The 17,674-nt window shown below is 49.7% G+C and overlaps 1 protein-coding gene across 3 annotated transcripts in view; it reads right to left on the reverse strand.

Moving 5' to 3' along the window:
* The window catches only part of oxsr1b (oxidative stress responsive kinase 1b), a 67,344-nt gene that overhangs the window by 12,798 nt on the left and 36,872 nt on the right, over positions 1–17,674 (reverse strand). For all 3 annotated transcript variants that reach the window (XM_084460459.1, XM_084460458.1, XM_084460457.1), the window contains exon 4: positions 13,872–14,013. In XM_084460459.1, coding sequence (XP_084316585.1) covers positions 13,872–14,013 — 142 coding nt within the window. The remainder of the gene's footprint in view (positions 1–13,871; positions 14,014–17,674) is intronic.

Below are 17,674 nucleotides of genomic sequence, written 5' to 3' on the forward strand. Positions count from 1 at the left end.
CCTTGTTGTCGAAGGTATTCCTGAGGCCTTGCCTTAAAGGCAGATACTGACAGTTCAGCTCGTCTCTAGTGTGAGGTTTTGGCTGGCCTGGTCTTTTAGGGCCTAGTACTGAACATAGATCCCCAATTGAAAAGGCTTCTTAGTCCAAAACTGGGCCTTGAAAACCTGTCAATTATGTTTTGTTGTCTTATTTTAGGGTAGCCACTAACAGACCAGTGTTCAGTTCACTCTAAATTAAATCAGTTAACTTCTCTTTGTCGGTTTGACTGTTAAAAAGCACTTGTTAGGCTACAGTATAGTATGTCATAGTACGTCTCTACTTCATAAGAAAACCGCTCTGCAGTGCTGACCAAGGACTTCACCCCCTACAGGGGTAGGGTGGGGTCGTATAGGGCGGGGTCGTATTGGGCGGGGTCGTATAGGGCGGGGTCGTATTGGGCGGGGTCGTATAGGACGGGGTCGTATAGGGCGGGGTCGTATAGGGCGGGGTCGTATAGGGCGGGGTCGTATAGGGCGGGGTCGTATAGGGCGGGGTCGTATAGGACGGGGTCGTATAGGGCGGGGTCGTATAGGGCGGGGTCGTATAGGGCGGGGTCGTATAGGGCGGGGTCATATAGGGCGGGGTCGTATAGGGCGGGGTCGTATAGGGCGGGGTCGTATAGGGCGGGGTCGTATGCTGGGTTCACCAGGTCAACAGGTGCTGCATACCTGACCTGGGGAAAGGGGGTACTCTCTCTCTCTCTCTCTCTCTCTCTCTCTGTGTGAGCTCCAGTTAAAATACCACACAATCAACAGCACATGGCCTCCAGACCAGAGCAGAGCAGAGCAGACCAGACCAGACCAGACCAGAGCAGAGCAGAGCAGAGCAGAGCAGACCAGACCAGAGAGAGAGGCAGGGGACGGCCTACAGGAAGGAATTCACCATGTGCGACCAATCAGAGCAGTCCAACAGGCTGGAATCCAAGACGGGGGGGGATTCCCCAGCACACGGCCAAGTTCCTCTGTTGAGGCCAAAGATTCGCTGGGATTCGCTAACCCTACCGGGCGTGGCTTTCCTTTTACAACATCCTCAGCCAACAAACGAATGCATCAACTGATGACACTAATATAGGAAGACATGTTTGTTCGCTTTTTAAGTGAATTGAATGTGGGTGAATTTCATTGGCCGTGTGTCACTGTTGTAGTGCCCCACCCAGGTGATTAACCCTTTCCTTAACCAGTTGCTTTTTGTTGCCTAGACTGAACATCATGATCACTCCAACAGTGACACACCAGCAGGTACATTAGTTTGGGGTGTCAACATCCCGTCATCATCCCAGGAAAGAAAATCTAGCATCCTAGAAGGACAGTTCCTAGGACACACGCACACGCACGCACGCACACACGCACACACGCGCACACGCACCCACACACACACAATGCCCCAGACAAGTGGTGCTAACGGCCAGACTGAGGAGGGAGAGGAGGGGAGTCCCAGGAAGGGGACCAGAGATGAGGAGTGAGGAGGAGGAGGCCAGACAGGGGAACGGAGATGAGGAGTGAGGAGGAGGAGGCCAGACAGGGGACCAGAGATGAGGAGGGAGGAGGAGGCCAGACAGGGGACCAGAGATGAGGAGGGAGGAGGAGGAGGCCAGACAGGGGACCAGAGATGAGGAGTGAGGAGGAGGAGGCCAGACAGGGGACCAGAGATAAGGAGGGAGGAGGAGGAGGCCAGAGAGGGGACCAGAGATGAGGAGTGAGGAGGAGGCCAGACAGGGGACCAGAGATGAGGAGGGAGGAGGAGGAGGCCAGACAGGGGAACGGAGATGATGAGGGAGGAGGAGGAGGCCAGAGAGGGGATCAGAGATGAGGAGGGAGGAGGAGGAGGAGGCCAGAGAGGGGACCAGAGATGAGGAGTGAGGAGGAGGCCAGACAGGGGACCAGAGATGAGGAGGGAGGAGGAGGAGGCCAGACAGGGGACCGGAGATGAGGAGGGAGGAGGAGGAGGCCAGACAGGTGCCTCCCATTCGTCCCTCAGAGACTGGACAGAGCAGCAGTGACCTTTAGCACTCCAAACCGTCATATCCCTCCCCCTCCCTTTCTCTCTCTCCCCCTCTCTTTCTCTCTCTCCCTCCCTTTCTCTCTCCCCCTCCCTTTTTCTCTCTCTCCTCCCTCCCCCTCTCTCCCTCCCTCCTTCCTCCTCTCTCCCTCCCTCCCCCTCTCCCTCCCTCACCCTCTCCCTCTCCCTCACCCCCACCCTCACTCTCTCCCTCTCCCTCTCCCTCACCCTCTCTCTCTCCCCCTCTCTCCCCCTCCCTCTCCCCCTCTCCGTCTCCCTCTGCTACTTCCTACAATGAAAAGTGTTTTTACCTTTTGGCTCAATCCAAACTTGATAGTGAAATGCTATTTTACCTCATGTGACTTCTCAAGGGAGGAGACTATCTATTGATTCAACAGGGTGATTTGTGTGACTCTCTGGTAAAGTGAGAGGTTTATTTAAAGGGTCAGAAAGCAGCACACTGTCTCCCACCTGAGGGCGGAACCAGTCAGAATGCAGGTCCTAAAATACCTGACCACACCACCCAATGTGTGTTCCTCTCCCCAATGTGTGTTCCTCTCCCCACAGGTTATAAAGGGCCCTTGTCTGTGTGTATCGGCCTATTCTAGTTTCAGCAGGAACCTGGTCACAAACAGTGGTGTTAAGGCGTGAACTCAAAACTCTGTGATTCACATTATAAATACAAAAGTAGTTTTACAGGAGCAGTGCACATTTCAGCATTAGTCAGTAGAACTACCCAACACTACTGCACTGTGGAATTATAATAGTGATGTACTGAATATTTTCATGACTTCCTTAAAGGGGTCCACATTTGCAAAACTAACTTTTTCATGGTTTTTGCATGTACATTTGAGTCTCTGATGGGCCTACTAACACACAAAGTATGAAGTGAAACAACCCAGTCATTTTGTTGTGGTCAGCCGAAATGAAAATATTAGAAAAAAAAGTCAGTCCCAGCAAGCCATTCAAATCTCCAGTGTCACTTTACAGGTACGTCACAGTCACGGACCCCGCTAGCTAGCATAATGTCTTTGCACGGAAAATGCTCTGTTCTTAGATGTACTAAGCAGCACAGATCGTCTCCCAAGCTCAAAGGACAGCGGAGCCGAGTGGATAAATGTTATTTTTGATGGCATTGTTCTCTCTGAAATTGGCAAAAAACTGGCAGTGTGTGCTAGCCATTTTTTGCCCGCTTGCTTTTCCAACCTGGGTCAGTACAATGCAGGAATTTCAAATAAACTCTTTCTGAATGATCAAGCAATACTAACTGTCCGTGGGAATTATGCAGAAACTCTAAGCAATAATGCTTTTATTTGATTTTATTAAATTAATGCTTGCAGTGGAGCTTTATTGTTTGTAGTCGAATGGTGTCATATAGCCTGGTGGTGTCTAGCTAGCGAATGTAGCTAGAGGTAACAGCATGCAACCGTGGAGATAATGTCATGGGCACTATCATGTTTAGTCAGGGAGAGAGAACAATGAAATGTGTCACAGTGGCATCGAGTGTGGATGGTCCAGGCTAGCCAGCTGTATTTGAGGTAGCATAGCGCCGTCAACAGCCCTCGTTCTCTAGCCTGCCGATTTGCTCTTAGCTGAGCTCATTTGCATATGAAAAAACCCTCAATCCGCTCAATCTGATCTCGTGGTCAACGGAAGGGTATAGAGGCATGCTAGAACACTTATTCTGAGTGGTATTTGCAGCAAAAATACACAAATACATGTTTTGAGGACAAATACTTAAACTTACTTAAATTGTTGAAAATTAGCATAATAGGACACCTTTAAAGAGGTGATAGTCACTGGTGTATGCCAGGATATCAACATTATATCAGGATTTGCTTTGTATTCCCCTCCTATCCATTATAGATCTCTGCAGTCTGCTCATTGTTCAGTCATCAGCAGAACTGCATCCTACATCTGACATCCCAGATAGAGAAAAATACCATTCTCTCTCTCTACCTCTCTCTCTCTACCCCTCTCTCTCTCTATTCCTCTATCTCCACCTCTCCTCACACCTTTCTCTCTCTCCACCTCTCTTTCTCTCTCTCTACCTCTCTCTCTGTACCTCTACCCCTCTCTCTCTCTCTACCCCCCTTTCTCTGTCTCTACTTCTCTCTCTCTACCTCCCCCTCTTTCTACCTCTCTCTCTCCAACTCCCTCTGTCTCTCTCTCTCTCTACCTCTCTCTCTCTCTACCTCTCTCTCTCTCTCTCTCTCTACCTCTCTCTCTCTACCACATTCCTTGTGATCTATTTCATTCTCAGAGCACCGCTGCTCTATTCAGATAGACAGAGAGAGAGGGAGAGAGGAGGGAGAGGTAGAGAGAGAGAGGAGAGAGGAGGGAGAGGTAGAGAGAGAGAGAGAGAGGAGAGAGTGAGGTAGAGAGAGAGAGATAGGAGAGAGTGAGGTAGAGGTAGAGAGAGAGGAGAGAGAGAGGTAGAGAAAGGTAGAGAGAGAGGTAGAGAAAGGTAGAGAGAGAGGAGAGAGAGAGAGAGTTACTAGTGGGAGACAGGAAGAGAGAGGTTCTGGAGACGTAGAGAGATGAGCACTAGAGAGAGAGAGAGGTAGATAAAGAGAGAAGAGAAGCAGAGAGAGGGGTGATAGGGAGGTACAGTAGAGAGAAAAAAGCTGAGTGAGCTCCTACAGAGAGAGAGAGAGAGAGAGAGAGAGGGAGTTAGAGAGAGAGGGGGAGGGATAGAGAGAGAGAGAGAGAGGGGGGGAGAGAGAGAGAGAGAGAGAGAGAGAGAGAGAGAGAGAGAGAGAGAGAGAGAGAGAGAGAGAGAGGGAGAGAGAGAGAGCGAATGTTAAACAGGGGTTTGATAGAAGAGGGAGTGATAAAGCGCTGGCTGATTACCTCACCGCTGTGCCGGCAGACAGCAGAGCCCAGGGAGGATCTGCTCTACTGCAGTGAACACAGCCTGGGTACGGCTAGCACCACCACACAGCCTGCTCTCTGGGATTACTATTCACTAGGGAGGAGGAGGAGGAGGAGGAGGGGGGGGGGGGGAGGAGGAGGGGGAGGAGGAAGAGGAGGAGGAGGAAGAAGAGGGGGAGGAGGAGGAGGAGGAGGAGGAAGAGGGGGAGGAGGAAGAGGAGGAGGAGGAAGAGGGGGAGGAGGAGGAGGGGGAGGAGGAGGAAGAAGAGGGGGAGGAGGAGGAGGAGGAGGAAGAGGAGGAGGAAGAGGAGGAGGAGGAGGAGAAGGAAGAGGGGGAGGAGGAGGAGGAGGAAGAGGAGGAGGAAGAGGGGTAGGAGGAGGAAGAGGAAGAGGAGGAGGAAGCGGAGGAGGGTGGGGGGGGTAAAACAGAGCAAAGCGGAAGAGAACCAGGCCAGGTCCAGCCTGGCTTATGTGCGTGGCTGGCTTGTTTCTGTTCAGGACTGGTAGGACGGAAGCTAGTCATGCCACTGAAATAGCTGTGAATTGAAATTACATGAAATAATGTCTGATAAATTAAGATCTTGTCTTGTCACCTGGACACACCAGTTCCAATGCTTCCAATGCTAATCCAGCGGGATAGCCAGTTAGCTCATGAGCTCACAACAACTAGCAGCAGCTTCCATAACATTAAGGGTAGCGGTCAGTGGCTAAAGCAGTTACACTGATGATAACATAAACCCCAGTCTCCCGGGTGGGAGTCCAATGCTCTCACCACTACTCTCGCAGTGGAGATCGGCGGGTTGGTTTTGGTGTCCTTTTTCCAGTCCCTAGTGTGGGTTGGGGTTAGAATAAGGGTTGGGGTTGGGACAGGATCTGACCTATAAGGCAAGGGGTAAAGGTTGGAGTGAAAGGATGAACATGTGGATGTTTGGGGTATAGTCCCATAAAGTCATCCCCACCGGGTCTTCAACCCCAGTCTCACGGGTGGGAGTCCAATGCTCTCACCACTACTTTACTTGTGCAGTGGAGATCGACGGGTTGATTTTGGTGTCCTTCTTGATTTTGGTGTGCTGGGACTACTACCTCTTGTGGTGCCAACAGAGAAATGCAGGCCAACATTGTCCGGAGTGACGGAGGGAGAGAGGGAGGGAGTGATAACCGGACGAACGCTATACTAGGTGCGCTGGCTTACAGCCACGCACAAAAAGAAAGGGAGGAGGAAAAAAGAGGTACCTGCAAGACCATGGAGAAATCTCGAATACAACATCACTTCAACTTCACTGCATTAGATGTGGCTTAGCTTACCACAACAATATCGCTGTAAAATCGCGGCCTAGACCTACGGTAGTACAACACGAGTAAAAGCTACGGCTGTAGCATGAAGAGCAGCCCGGCCTCGTTGTGTTTACGACCTCAGAGGCTAAACAACGGTACTGTGAGAAACGCCAGCACCAATTCTCAGATGGAAATGCGTCCTCCGTCTGGAAAGGCCTCAGACAGATCGCAAACTACAAATCGAGATACCCCCAGCCCACTCACACCTAGCCAACGACCTGAACGAGTTCTACTGTAGCTTTGAAAGACAACCCCCCCCCCCCCCCCCCACTCCCCCACACTCTTCAGCTGCCTCACAGCAGCTGAAGAAATTCACAGCTGAAGAAATTCAACCTGCCAAAGGCAACGATGGTACTCTTCTGCACTATCATCGAGTCCATCCTCACCTCCTCCATCCCCATCTGGTTCTCCACCACAACAGATAAAGACCAGGGCAGACTGCAGTGCATCATCTGCTCTGCTGAGAGGGTGATCGTCTGTAGACTGCCCTCCCTACAGGACCTGCACGCCTCCAGGACCCTAAAACGGGCCAGAAAGATCGTGGCCGACCCCTCCCATCCGGGTCAAGGTCCCTTTGACCCACTCCCCTCTGGCAGGAGACAGTAGTCCATCTGGACCAGGTCCACACGCCACAAAAACAGCTTCTTTCCCACGGCCATCAGACTCATCAACAAGGCTGGTGACCCCCCACGACCCCCCCCCCCCCCACTGACTCTATACCCCTGCACCACTAGCACACAACCTCTGATTGTTCCCCATACCTCAACGACACACACATTACACACACTGTATAACATCGCTATCACACTAAACTCTACACACACACACACTGTACACACTCACCACATTCCATTCTATATATAGTACGAAAATTGCATTTGTGCCTCCCTTTTTTAACAGTATATCGTAATTTGTACATTGCACTGTATTTTGTTTTTGTTTTTTGTACTGCATTTGCACTGTCATGTCTTTACTCTGTCCTGTCCTGTCCTGCACCCTGTCCTATGTCGTCTGCAACAGCGTATGCCTAAACCCTAGTCACATTCCTTCTATGGGTGAACCAGAAACATGGCCAATAAAACGGATCTTGAAACTATTGAAAGGTTTGACGGGACGCAGCTGCACCTGAGCGACGAGGCGTGAAGCCGCCCACTAGAGTTACGCCCCGGGAACCTCTTTGCACTTCGCCGTTCCGTAGGGTCACCTCCCGTGACATCACATCCTGGTGCCAGGCAGGGCTTAAAAACGAAATTATTTTTCAATCGGTTCGCTCCGAGCAGAACGAGCATATTTAACGTTTCTTATCGTGTTCCGCCACCAACATAGCATTCCTGAACTGGTTAAGAACGAAAAATAACATTCCGTTCACCGTTCAGGGGGTGTTAGCCTATTAAGACTCAGGCCTACAGTATTTCTTGTAAGGTGTAATCAACAAGTCTAGGGTTGTGGTGGCCTTATTGACAACAATATTAGCCTTGGTGATGTGTGCTGTAGTGAAGCCTTGTTGATTATCTTACAAGAAATACGCAACATTAGTCCTATTCCTGTATGCCCTTAATCCACACCGTAAACTATGCGCAGGTCTATCATAAGTCATCATCATAGCTCATCATCCTTTTAAAAAATATTTTCTTGTACTGTATTTTATTCTGCGCCTGTAGGCCTATTGTTTTTTATTTCGTTTTATAATGTTTTATGTTATTTATTTATTATGTATTAACTTGCCACCTACCTGTACAGCACTTTTTAAATGTGCTCTATAAATAAAATATGAGTTGAGTTGAGATAGCAAACAAAAATATTATTTTGTGGCGATACACATTTCAGAGACATCCACCAGACTGCTGCTGCTTGTATGCCTATACGACAGCAAATATAATTTAGTGCAAAACATTTAATAGGCCTATCTCTTGATCACTAGGCCGATAAAAAGCCCTTACCTGACTGGAAGTTATAGCCATTCAACGGAGCGCTTCGTTAGGCCTACTCGTGGCCTATTCAGACGGCACTAGGCCTATATGGTATAGGCTACGACTGTATCCACACGCTAATAATCTCTAACCATACCATAAACGTCTGAACTAGGCAATGGTGTTGTTGTAGTAATATCTAAATCTCTTAATTTCGCTAAGCAAGCATTAAAGATCCCGACTGTTAAATAACAGATTTAGGGGCCTAGGCTACATTACAAAAACAGGACAAGATGTAGGCTACAAATGTAATTAATTTAATTTAGCCTATTCGGTTATATAGGCCTACTACAAAGAACGAAAAAATAACGTTATTAACCGGTTTTAAAGATTTCAAATTAACATTTCTGTTCTGGAACAATTAAAGACCATTTCGTTTTCAAAAACAAAGAAAAGGAGAGGGCTACAGTGTTCAACAAGTGGATTAGCTTCAAAATGAAGACTCACTTGGGGATGAGGCGATGAAGAAAACAAGAGAAGGTCCAAGGCAGCTCTTCAGTGTAGTAAAAAGCCTTTATTTAATGGGCTTACATGTTAAAAGAGCATCAACATGTTTTGATATGGTCTGTGCTATTGCTATTTCTTGGTGTTGTTGTAATTATTATTTAGCATAAAAATGTATTTGATATTGTAAACATTCTACTTCCTGTTTTCAATTGTATGGTGCTGCTGACCTCTATAGGCCATGTGATTGGTTAGGTGCTCTGCATTACCTACCAGCTGCTACTGATGAGCTTTATAAGGAATTTTTGTTGTCATTCAATCTTACTAGCCATCCTGATGAAGGCCCGTGCTGGACGAAACATGTCGATGCTCTTTTAACATGTAAGCCCATTGAATAAAGGCTTTTTACTATATTGAAGAGCTGCCTTGGACATTCTCTTTTTTTCTTCACCATCTCGTTTTGGTTCCTGTTTCTGTTCCTTGTAAAATACTGTTCGTTTTCGGTTTTCGTTTCCGTTCCTTGAACCGGTTCGGAGCCTTGGTGCCAGGATCCCGTGACCTCACATCCTGGTGCCAGGATCCCGTGACATCACATCCTGGTGCCAGGATCCCGTGACATCACATCCTGGTGCCAGGATCCCAGCGGCCCTCATGCGGTTGTGAAGCCGGTTTACGAGGCTTCATCTTGGGGCGCCCGTGGAGCGGAGAGGTCCTACCCACCCCTCCCTTCCCTCTTTCTCACTATCTCTACCTCCTACCCGTCTCTCTCCTTCCCCTCCTCCAACACTCTTACTCTCTAATCCCCCCATTCCTCTTTCCTCCCACTGCATCACTTCTCCTTTCAAACCTTTATTTATACTCCAGAGTTACACATCTTCGTCCCCACCCTCACCTATGGTCATGAAGGATAGGTCATGACCGAAAGAACGAGATCACGGATACAAGCGGCCGAAACAAGCATCCCTTTCTTCCTCCATCTCGTCCCTCTCTTCCTCTATCTCATCCCTCTCTTCCTCCATCTCATCCCTCTCTTCCTCCATCTCATCCCTCTCTTTCTCTCATCCCTCTCTTCCTCTCTCATCCATCTCTTCCTCCATCTCATCCCTCTCTTCCTCCATCTCATCTCTCTCTTTCTCCATCTCATCCCTCTCTTCTTCCATCTCATCCCTCTCTTCCTCTATCTCGTCCCTCTCTTCCTCCATCTCATCCCTCTCTTCCTCCATCTCATCCCTATCTTCCTCTATCTCATCCATCTCTTCCTCCATCTCATCTCTCTCTTCCTCCATCTCATCCCTCTCTTCCTCCATCTCATCCCTCTCTTCCTCCATCTCATCACTCTCTTTCTCTCATCCCTCTCTTCCTCCATCTCATCCCTCTCTTTCTCCATCTCATCCCTCTCTTTCGCCATCTCATCCCTCTCTTCCTCCATCTCATCCCTCTCTTCCTCTATCTCGTCCCTTTCTTCCTCCATCTCATCCCTCTCTTCCTCCATCTCATCCCTATCTTCCTCTATCTCATCCATCTCTTCCTCCATCTCATCCCTCTCTTCCTCCATCTCATCTCTCTCTTCCTCCATCTCATCCCTCTCTTCCTCCATCTCATCCCTCTCTTCCTCTCTCGTCCCTCTCTTCCTCCATCTCATCCCTCTCTTTCTCTCATCCCTCTCTTCCTCTATCTCTTCCCTCTCTTCCTCCATCTCATCCCTTCCTTCCTCCATCTCATCCCTCTCTTCCTCTCTCATCCCTCTTCCTCCATCTCATCCCTCTCTTCCTCTATCTCATCCCTCTCTTCCTCTATCTCATCCCTCTCTTCCTCTATCTCATCCCTCCCTCTCTATCTCATCCCTCTCTTCCTCCATCTCATCCGTCTTCCTCCATCTCATCCTTTCCTCGTCTTCCTGCCCGGGGTTCGTGGTAATCAGTCATCCCATGCGGTCGTCATCCCAGCTGAGGACGAGCACGCAGGTCAGAGCTTCTCAATCATTATCCGCTGTGAGGAGGGGGCGTCACCGTCTCCCAGGCAACAAGCTCATCTTTCACCTCACTACAGACCGTGACTGTTCCCTCTTTCTCTCCCTCCATCTCTTTCTCTCTCCCTCTCTCTCCGACGATCTGTCTCCATCTCAGTCCTTATCTCTGTCTATGTCCTTATCCCTCTCCCTCCCTCTTCCTCTCCCTTTATCTCTCTATCTCTCTCTCACGCTCTGTCAATTATCTCTCTCTCTGACGATCTCTGTCTCCATCTCAGTCCTTATCTGTGTCCTCATCTCCCTCTCTCTCAACGGCTTCCCCACAGGCCGAGTCTAAGGTGAGGTTTTCCCTGTCAGAATCTCATCAGTGAACAATAACCAGTCACAGCGTGGAGAAACAACACGCAGGAACAATTCAAATCACAATCCGAGGTTCGACTGCATAGCCAGTCGATCGCGGGAGCGGATAAAAACTCCCTCAAGCTAGTGCTGATAGGCCCAAAGCGTGCTCCTTCTCAAAGCTCCAGCATATCTGTAAACACAGCTGGGATGGTGTAGCGCTGTGCCACTAGCTGCTGATTTTATCAAAAACGATTATCAAAAATGATCCGGATCAAATTCAATAAAAAATAAATATATAAAACAATCCGGAACCCGTCTCTTACTTGCAGGGTGGGTGCAGGATGGATGATGCTAAAAATCCTCCCTCTCAGAGCAGTGTCAATAGGGGTGTGGTGGAGGTGGAGAAGTTCACTGTCCTGTGGTAAATGTCTCTCTCTACGGGTGGGTGAGCCACGGACTCTAATTGCATTCTGCTGCTCTGGGTGAGGTACCATCCCCCCGCTCTGCTCTCTCCTCCCCTGGCTCACCCCTCACTGCCTCCCTCACCCTCTCCTCTCCTCTGCTCTCCTCTCCTCTGCTCTCCTCTGCTCTCTCCTCCCCTGGCTCACCCCTCACTGCCTCCCTCACCCTCTCCTTGAGGCTCCTAGTCATATGATCCAGCTTACACAGGAGGAAGACACACACACACACACACACACACAGTGTTACATCCCCACAGAGACCGATCAACTGATCATGTTTTTCTACTCTGCACTGTACTCTGGCCAAGGCCTCTCCCTCAGTACACACACACACACACACACACACACACACACACACACACACACACACACACACACACACACACACACACACACACACACACACACACACACACACACACACACACACACACACACACACACACACACACACACACACACACACACACACACACACACACACACACACACACACACACACACACACACACACACACACACACACCCTACAGCTCTTTCTCCGGGCTACAGGGGCGAGGCAGGAGAGATGTGGCCGTGGAAACACCCACAAGGCCCCGCCTCCCGTTACCTTGGCAGCAGAGGGGTAGCCGCCAGAAGCCGAGGGCAACGGACCCAAAGCAGTACAGGCAGGTGGGAGGTGTGTGTCTGGGTCCAGAGGCGCTCTTATAGCCCGGGCACATCCCCGGCCCCAGACCCCCTAGCTCCAGCCCTGCCCAGCGTACTGCTCATTCAAACTAGATTTATGTTGGTGTCCACAGAGGAAACACGATTCCCTCTCTCTTCTCCCTCTCCCTCCCTCTCTCTTCTCCCTCTCCCTCTCCCCCCCTCGATCTTCTACCTCTCCCCCCCCTCTCTTCTCCCTCTCCTTCTCCCTCTCCTTCTCCCCCCCTCTCTCTTCTCCCCCCCCCCCCCCCCCCCCTCTCATCTCCCTCTACCTCTCCCCCCCACCCCCACACCCCCTCTCTCTTATTGGCATGCTGCTGTAAGCTCTGTCGGGTTCTTAACCGGGCTAAAAGGGAATGCATTATTTACACACCCGGGCCCTAGCAACCCCGTGCGTGGCAGGGAGGACAACAGGAGATGCATGAGAAAGAGGGTTCTTTTTTCTCTTTTCTTTTTAATAAAAAGTTGGTTCGAAAGATGCCTGTCAAGGTTAGATCTAAACAGGTACTTGAGAGTAGGTGGGCGGGGCTTAGCATGTCCTGAACTGGCTCAAGGAGAACCTTTTTAGCAACGACTTGACAAGTCCTTGACATATTGCACTCTGGTGTCGACACCCGACGCGTACCGACTACCGATGGCTTCCTCAGTCTTCTTCTGGGGATAGTGGGCATTCCAGAGGGGAAGGAGAGCAGCACCGGCGCCAGAACCTGGATCAGAACTCTGCAGCTGGTAAGTAGTTAGTAGGGCTGGGTATCGAGTCAAATTTCAAGAATCGATTCGATTCCGATTCACAAGGTTCACGATTATCACGATTCAATTCGATTCGATTCGATTCAATATCGTTTCGGTTAGTGTTACTAAAACCTGTTTGTTTTTTTTAGCTGTAACCTTAATTACATGACTGCCAAGTTATGCAACACATCAATACTAGGGCTGGGTATCGATACTGATTTCCAAAAATGAATGAATGAATGAATCATTGAATGAATGAATGAACTATTCATTCATTCATTAAATAAAAAATCGATTTTGGGATTCATGAATCGATTCTGAATCATTTGATTCAGAATCGATTCAAAATCGATGAATCGATTTTTTTAAACCCAGCCCTAGTAGTTAGTAGAGGATATTATATGTAAATGTACCCAGAGGGAATGTGTATCTTTTTTGACAGACGGACGGACAGAGCGATGCACATCGAACGGCCTCTAGATTGGAATCCCGCTCATATCTCCTGGATCTTTTGTCGCACGTCTCTCTTACTAGCTCCTGTACCTCCACACACATCATCAGGGAAGCCGTGACCTGTACAGTAGGAGGGAGAGGGGGGCGGTCTAGAGTGCCTCGTCCTTGTAGCGGCTAACGGAACGGTGCGTTGGCCGTCCCTGAGAGAGAATGTCATCTGTCCGGGAGCGGAGCTGCAGAGGCCATCGGGGTGTCAGGGAGGGAGGGAGGGGGATAACATTGACAGTAGTGTCCTTCAGGTAGAATCGCAGAGAACCACACGTTGCATACACACACGCACACACACACATACACACACACACACAAAGGCAATCTGGCAGTATACACCTCTGGCATAAAACACCCACCCACCCACCCACACACACACACACACACACCCACACACCCACCCACACCCCCACACACCCACCCACCCCCACACAAACACACCCACCCACCCACCCACACACCCACACCCACCCACCCACCCACCCCCCCCCCCCCCCCACCTGTGGATCTGGCCGTTCTTATGCAGGTACTCCAGGCCCTGCAGGACCTCCTTCAGCATGGTGGCGATGCTGGCCTCGTCCAGGACGCCCGTCTTGTGCTCCCCTCGAGAGATGATGTGCTTGATCACGTCCAGCACTGAGCCTGAGGAACACACACGCATACACACGCACGCACGCACGCATACACACACACACACGCACACACAACACGCATGCGCGCACACACGCACACACACGACAGGGACAGGTCAATGGTTAGACTATTTGATTCATTCAGTTTTGTATAGTTGACCACTTAAAGGCGCACACACAAAGAAATGATATCCATTATTAAAATGGTCAAGAATATACTAAATGAAGCCAGGAACTTTGGGGACCATGGTTATATGTGATCTTGCCCTTTTTCCATTGTTCGGTATTGGGCCAAATTGTCTAAAAGACAGGTTTTTTCTGCATAGATAGATTTTTGGCGCCCCCCATAGAGATTTTAGCCAGAGCCAAAGGAAAATCGTCGATGCCAAAATGCTAAAAATGTAGAATAAAAATAGCAATTCAAATCCTCTCCAAATGTGTTTGATAGCTTGTTTCAAGTGCAGCCCATCCCTCTTTCTTGCATTGTCCATGGTTTGGACCACTAGTAACCACGATTAATAGACGGGTTATCAGTATCTTAAACATTTTGTCTTCATACCCATTTTGTGTCATGTCGGAAGATTGTGAAAAGTGAGCTCAGTCAGAACGACAGCAAAGAATATAGGCCTACAGTATATACGCTCGTAGGCTACTCGGCATAAAACTGAGGTTTCCCCCCAAAATTGTGTGCACATTACCCCCCAAAAAGACCCATTCTGAGCCAGGAAAAACCCTGCTAAAAGACATCTTGAAGGTCAGATCATGTTGCACTCTCAACTGTCCTCTGGCTTCAACATCCATGACTGAATAGATGTGCATCTGTCCACTAAGAGAATCCACAGTGAACCAGCAAGGACAGTGACCCAGCAAGGACAGTGACCCAGCAAGGACAGTGACCCAGCAAGGACAGTGACCCAGCAAGGACAGTGACCCAGCGAGGACAGTGACCCAGCAAGGACAGTGACCCAGCAAGGACAGTGACCCAGCAAGGACAGTGACCCAGCAAGGACAGTGACCCAGCAAGGACAGTGAACCAGCAAGGACAGTGACCCAGCAAGGACAGTGACCCAGCAAGGACAGTGACCCAGCAAGGACAGTGACCCAGCAAGGACAGTGACCCAGCAAGGACAGTGACCCAGCAAGGACAGTGACCCAGCAAGGACAGTGACCCAGCAAGGACAGTGACCCAGCAAGGACAGTGACCCAGAAAGGACAGTCGGCCTTTGTTTTTGTCTGGTCTGTGCAGTGAGGTCACGGCCCGTTCACATACAGTAGCACAGGAAGACAATAACTACGGAGTGTTATTGTAAGTCTGTGTGAAGAAGACAAGAGGCACAACTCATAATCGTCAGAAGGTCTATACAAACAAGGACCTCATAGTTTAATTTACCCGAGCAATGGGAAGCTGTGCGTACACGACTTAATGTTTACCTTCCCAAAGACGCAATGACTCCCCTTGCCGGAGCGAAAACAGCTCCCATGACATTTTATTTCGGTCGAGACTGGTCGAGAGAAACCGCGCTATTTATTTAACAGAGAGAGAAGGAGAGAAGCCGGTGAGGGAGAGACCAGAGAGACCAGCGTATCCTCAGGTTATCTGTGTGTGAGAGAGAGAGAGAGAGAGAGAGAGAGAGAGAGAGAGAGAGAGAGAGAGAGAAAGAGAAAGAAAGAGAGAGAAAGAAAGAGAGAGAGAGAGAAAGAGAGAGAGAGAAAGAGAGAGAGAGAGAAAGAGAGAGAGAGAGAAAGAGAGAGAGAGAGAAAGAGAGAGAGAGAGAGAGAGAGAGAGAGAGAGAGAGAGAGAGAGAGAGAAAGAGAAAGAGAGAAAGAGAAAGAGAGAGAGAGAAAGAAGAGTAGATAGGGTCTCTCTCCGTCTGGTTCTAGACTGTTGGGGCCAAAACAAGAGTAAAAAGTTGAGCGTAGAGCAGCTTGGTTTGGATGGAGAGCCAGACAGCTGCCTGTCTCTCTGTGGTCTTAATCTCGATGCTTCTAGTCATCGCCAAAGGACATATTGAAAATACTTTCTTTTTTTTTCCTGTACGGAAGGAAACACAAGTGCACCGTCTCACGGGATATTAGGGAGGATTACTGCTGACGGACAGGAAGTGACCGGCCAGAAATGTTGCACTGGGGGAGTATTATAATGCAACACGCATGCGCGCGCACACGCACATGAACACAGCCAGCCAACCAAGGCCCCAAGGCATTGCCCTTGGAGAGGGCATGGGGACCGTGCCAGACTGATTGTGCCAGTGTGTACAGGGCGGTATGCCAGGGCTGCAGGCGTGTGTTTATTAATCTGCCCAATCATAACACACTCGTTTCATCGCCTGAGGAGGTCAAAGAAGCAGAGCCGTTTCTTCCGCTGGCCGCCGTTAGGCAGAGAGATGAATAGAGAGAAGGAAGAGCGGTAGAGGACGAGAAAAAGGCAGAGCAAGAGACACAAGATGGAGGTAGAGCGAAAGATGAAGAGAGATAAGGAGGGGTGGAGAGAGAGGGAGACAGAGAGAGAGAGATGACGAGAGGTCAGTGGGTTCAGTGACTTTGTCTTTCAGCGCAGTGTGCACTGCAGTGCAGTGTGTGTGTGTGTGTGTGTGTGTGTGTGTGTGTGTGTGTGTGTGTGTGTGTGTGTGTGTGTCAGACCCATTGAGAAAAAGCTGCGTCTGGGTTGCTGTTCTCTGGACTGCTGCTGGCTCAGAGTTGCATTGTTCAGCTGGACTCTCACAAGTGTGGTGAGTGACCAGGAAGGATCATGTGACGAGGGCAGAGACACAGGGGAGGTGACCAGGAAGGATCATGTGACAAGGGCAGAGACACAGGGGAGATGACCAGGAAGGATCATGTGACGAGGGCAGAGTCACAGGGGAGATGACCAGGAAGGATCATGTGACGAGGGCAGAGTCACAGGGGAGATGACCAGGAAGGATCATGTGACGAGGGCAGAGACACAGGGGAGATGACCAGGAAGGATCATGTGACGAGGGCAGAGACACAGGGGAGATGACCAGGAAGGATCATGTGACGAGGGCAGAGACACAGGGGAGATGACCAGGAAGGATCATGTGACGAGGGCAGAGTCACAGGGGAGGTGACCAGGAAGGATCACCTGACCAGGTGAACACTGGGGCAGGACGGCAAGGATGGCAGCGCCAGTGGACCGGGGGTCTGGAGGGATGGCTAGAAGAAAGAAGACTGGTGACATCACTCACTCACTCACTCACTCACTCACTCACTCACTCACTCACATACACATACACATACACATACACATACACATACACATACACATACACATACACATACACGTACACGTACACACACACACACACACGCTCTCTAAAGGCCAGAGATGTCATCCCCCTTCAGATCCTCCTCACAGCTGAATAGCAAAACTGACAGGTTCTCTATTCAAAGGTTTAATTTGCATACAAGACACTAGCATTTCCTCCCAGGGCAGAATGTAGAAGTCTGTATTCCTGTTGCTCTGGATCTAGAAGCCCCAAAGGACGAAGCTACACAAATCACCCAGTGAATATATCACACAGACTTCCTACAACATGCAAATACACGAAAACAGAACAGTGGCGAGTCTATCGTCCTTAAATGAGAGATTAGGTTAGTAGGTTGGTGTCTCTCTGTGACACGATTATGTCAAGAGCCAAGCTGACATTCAG

This window comes from Borostomias antarcticus (genome assembly GCF_949987555.1).
Source record: "Borostomias antarcticus genome assembly, chromosome: 2".
NCBI lineage: Eukaryota > Metazoa > Chordata > Actinopteri > Stomiiformes > Stomiidae > Borostomias > Borostomias antarcticus.